Source organism: Asterias amurensis, chromosome 18, assembly GCF_032118995.1.
Source record: "Asterias amurensis chromosome 18, ASM3211899v1".
Taxonomy (NCBI): domain Eukaryota; kingdom Metazoa; phylum Echinodermata; class Asteroidea; order Forcipulatida; family Asteriidae; genus Asterias; species Asterias amurensis.
The window spans coordinates 3151551-3156555 of record NC_092665.1 but is presented as its reverse complement, the minus strand read 5'-3'; the positions used below and the strand labels follow the sequence as shown (position 1 = coordinate 3156555).

Sequence of the window (5005 nt, the reverse complement as noted above, 5' to 3'; positions counted from 1 at the left end):
ATGGCTTTATACACGTGGTTTCTAGTGGGATTGCTTTGCATTGTCGCTATCATCGGAATACCAGGTAACATTCTGGTTATTGTAGTCTACTACTCCAAAACAAAGCGAAATGGGACCCGTGTGTTTATCTTAGCCCTAGCTGGGGTGGACTTCTTCATTTGTGCCCTTTCATCTTATCGATTTTATTTCTGGATTGAGGAGAATAGTTTCTCAGACGTCTTCGTCTGCCGGCTGTTCACATGGACCGGCTTGGCTAGCGAGTTATCATCCGCGTTTGTTACTACAGCAGTAGCCGTGGATCGCTACCTAGCCATATGTCGGCCGCATCTAGGATGGATGACGCACGCACGCGCGCAAAACTTGAGCATAGCTGGTATAATAGCCTCTGCTTTCCTCACTTTACCCGCTTTCCTAATCTACGATGTTATTACTGAAACTGTAAATGGAGAGGTAACGACTCAATGCAAGACTAATGATGACATTAACGAGTGGGTGTTCATAGCCTTGTTTCTAATCGTTATTGCCTTCGCTGGTATGATGACGCTATCTTTAATCATGTACTTGCTCATCTATAGAGAAGTCCGAAAGCGACTGAAAGTCAAGCCTGCTTTGGTGAAAGTTGCCCAAGTAGAGAACACCACTGAACAAGAACGACCTCCGCCAATGTCCAGCCTACTCGAAGTGACTGAAATGGACTCCATTATAGGTATATCACTCAAACCAAGACAGAGTAGGAATACTCGCCGACACAGCATTGGAGGAGTTGAAGGGATTGCAAGTAAAATTTGCCAGGCTCATCAGACCCAGCGTCAGCGCGCCGGATCACCCGTGGCAAAGCACATGAGTCTACGGGATCGCTTCGTAGCTGCTGCAACATCCCGCGATAAGAGCTCCTCCCTGGTCAACAAACGCTTGACTTTAACCGCTTTGGGGTCATCAAGCGAGGACACAGACAACCCTAAGACCAAACTGAACAACGGACAGAACGAAACCGTCGATCAACCCAAGATAAAGAAGAACAAGACAGGCAAGATGCTCCTTCTGGCTACCGTCGTCTTTGTAGTGACATGGTCTGCACGTTGGATAATGTGGATCATATCGTACCTCTTGCACGCAGAGTGGACATATTTGGAACAAAATAATGAAGTCGGTTTTGCGTTTTTGATCCTCTTGCAGCATTTGTACTACACCACGCCCGCAGTCAACCCCGCTATTTATAGCTTTGTTAATAACAGATTCAGGGAGGATTGTGTGAAGGTTTTACGTAGAATGCGATGGAGGTAATCGGGATTTTATGATTTCTTGACAATCATGCCCAATGAATACAGTTGTAACTTAAAGGCAGAGGACACTATTATAAGTTATCTTCAAGTACGCGCTAATCATCCAATCAGATTGGAAGAATGGAGTGGTGATAACTTATATTATCACACAAGCGCGAGTGGAATACGGACAAATATAGCGCTTCTGCGTCCCATATCCAACGAGGCCGAAGGCCGAGTTGGATATGGGACGTGACTCCCGAGGTGATCCCCGGAGCGTTCTATTTTCCCGAGGCGAAGCCGAGGGAAAATAGAACGCTACGGGGATCACCGAGGGAGTCATAGTTTTTAACCATTGCACGAGTAAAAGCAGTCAATATTTGTTTTATAACACCCCAAACATTTCTAAATACTGTACTATTATTATTAAGTTACAGACCTGAATGCTACAATCCACGGACGACGCGAATACAGATTGCAAACACTTTTACTTACTGTGTTGTTGCATGTAGTGTCGTGCAATACGAAGTGGTTACAGACTATTAATTTATCATCCCAGTACACGCAACGGACGTCTGGGTACTGCACGCCATGTGCTAGTCTGTCGGACTAGCGCATGGCAAACCGACGCTCTATCACACGGCCGTCGTCTGGCAAAACTAAGACATGTCATGTGACGCGCTCTAAACAAATGAGCAGGCAGAATACTTGCAAGGGGTGTTATAAAGGTTTTTATCACCACTCCATTCTGCCAATCTGATTGGAGGATTAGCGCGTACTTGAAGATAATGGTAATTGTCAAAGACTAGCCTTCACAGTTGGTGTATCTCAACATATGCATAAAATAACAAACCTGTGCAAATTTGAGCTGAATCAGTCATCAAAGTTGCGAGATAATCAGGAAAGAAGAAAACACCCTTGTCACACGAAGATGTGTGCGTTTAGATGGTTGATTTCGAGTCCTCCAGTTCTAAACTTGAGGTCTCGAAATGAAATTCGTGGAAAATTACTTCTTTCTCGAAAACTATGGCACTTCAGAGGGAGCGGTTTCTCACAATGTTTTATACCACCAACCTCTCCCCATTACTTGTCACCAAGAAAGGTTTTATGCGAATATTTATTTTGAGTAATTACCAATAGTATCCACTGCCTTTAAACTTTAATATTGAATTAGCACTAAAAAGATGGGATGGGCAAACGTAGTAACCACGCTCATTTGTCTATCTAGAAAATACTCAATCCCATCATGCATAACACTCACATTGCACTATAGAAATACACTGCACGCGTGACATACTTCCTGATCAAGAATCTGCGCAAGCGATTAGCCCATCCCAGCGGTCCTGGATAGACCCACGTTCATGTGATGCTGTTCTAATAATGACAATTTTGTTTGTCATAATCTAAACCATCAACAACGACAACAAAAATAAGCCTAAGAAAGAAAACAAAATCTAACAACTATGTTGTTGTTGAATTCCACGTTGATCTTGATAAAACAAGCTAGTTTTCCAACATGTACCATCACAAATAAGTAGAATTTGAAACTTTGCATGGTGGAAATACCATATAGAAAGGTTTGCGGTAACACCATGTAATGACTATCTCTAATGAGTTGGGGGGGGGGGGGGTTCTAAAAAGAGCCCTTGGTTTCAACTCGACGTTTCGATCAGTATGCTCTGATCGTCTTCTGGAGAAAGCTGCATCATCACTACATCAGAACAAATATGTAATATCAAATAATTTGTTATGGTAAAATGATAATTGAAACATGAAGCCTGTTTGATATACGGTGGTAAGATGGTTGACGATGTACAATGGTTTTTATTGAATATTTAGGTTTTATATTTTGTATATTTCTTTTGCACTTATCTTAATATAAAACCACTTTAATCCAGCGAGTGCTGCTAACTTGTCATCAGAGTAGTTATCATTCACCCAAACTGTAATAAACACAGACTTCTTTTGCGATTACAAAGGCGCTGGACACTATTGGTAATTGTCAAAGCAGTCTTCTCACTTGGCGTATTACAACATTTGTGCACAACAACAAACCTGTGCAAATTGAACTCAATTGGTCATGGAAGTGGCGAGATTTTAATGGAAGAAAAAAACACCATTGTTGCACAAGTTGTGTGATTTCAGATGCTTGATTTCTGGACTTCAAAATCTAATTCCGAGGTCTCGAAATCAAATTAAAATATTTTAGTCGAAAATTACTTCGTCCTCGAAAACAATTCAGAGCGAGCCGTTTCTCACAGTGTTTTATACTATCAACAGCTCTCCATTGCTCGTTACCAAGTAAGATTTCATGCTAATTACCAATAGTGTCCAGTGCCTTTAATCCAAGTGCCAGTGCTGCTAGCCTATCATCAAAGTAATTGTTATCACCCAAACTGTAATAAACACTGCCTTTTTTGCGATTTTAACATGTAATTTACGACTTTCAATTAAACTGCGTGCGCAGCGATCGTTGATTTACACTACTGCTCTGAAAGTGTTTAGACCAACAACTTGATGGGCAATAATTCATGACAGTTTGCTGTTTAAAGTTTCCAAACCGAAAGACGCCTCAGTTTAATTACATTTGACTTTGATGTTGTTCGGTTTGGAAAGGTTGCATCCGCTTGTTGCATCTATAGTAAATTAGGCCTATAATATTAAAGGCACTGGACACTATTGATAACTCCTCAATGGCATAAAAACTACCATGGTAACGAGCAATGGAGAGCTGTTGGTAGTATAAAACATTGTGAGCAACGGCCCCCTCTGAAGTAACGTAATATTTGAAAAGGGGGTAATTTCTCGAGCAAATATTAAAATACTTCAGGCATAAATATTGTACATCAGAAAGCACACAGGTGCAACAGTGGTGTGTTTTCTTTCACCATTATCTTGCAACTTCGATGGGGGCCAATAATTGAGTCAACATTTCCACATATTATTTTTCATTTCATGCATAATGTTGTGTTAGCACCAAATGGGAACACCGCTCGTTGACAATTACCAAACGGGTCCAGTACCTTTAAGAAGTACGTGGTTCTTTAGAGTTAATCACCGTTTTCTTCTGGCCTCCACAGATGATTTATTCAGCACAAAGCGAAGCCAGACAGACAAAAACGCAGACAGGATTAAATGTTACAATTGCTTAACACCATACCTTTTCAGTGTATAAACGAACAACTTGCACTTACATATTCATAACATAAGTGCAAAAGAAAAACAGTTCAAAGAATTTTAAATATAATATTTAAGTATTTTTAATGTAGATTTTATGGGAGAGGCTAAGGACTACAGCCTATTTTATTGTCTTAAAGGTAATCAAAATGGTTAAAATGAAATTTGTTGATGTACCCATCAATCCAAAATAATTTGCCGTTTCTCGGTTTTAATCGACCTTTTTATGTGATTTCTAAACTACAATCCATGGCCTAATTTCTTGGCAATTTGGTGTGAATTTAAATAATAAGATTATGACGGTTTCATGGAGTCGACGGAGAGGCAATTTTGACCCGCATTTCCGGGGCATTTTGAAGACTACGGGTCGTACAAAGCTCAGAATTAGGTCAGCCACGCCCCGATTCTCGGTCAATTCTCAATTCTGACGGAAAATGACCAGCCCCCCCCCCCCCCGCCAATCCTTTGGGGCCAAGCCCTAGTTTAATAAAGCATTGTAAGCATAGAAACTCGCTAAGCGTAAACGAATGTTGCTTAAAGAAAAAGAAAAAAAAAAACAGGTTACC

At 40.8% G+C, this 5005-nt stretch overlaps 1 protein-coding gene across 1 annotated transcript; it reads left to right on the top strand.

Annotated features, from left to right (window-relative positions):
* On the top strand, positions 1-1284 carry LOC139951112 (cholecystokinin receptor-like). Its single transcript, XM_071949950.1, has one exon. The coding sequence runs from the start codon at positions 1-3 to the stop codon at positions 1282-1284; it is 1284 nt and encodes a 427-aa protein (XP_071806051.1).
* Positions 1285-5005: the final 3721 nt, after the last annotated feature.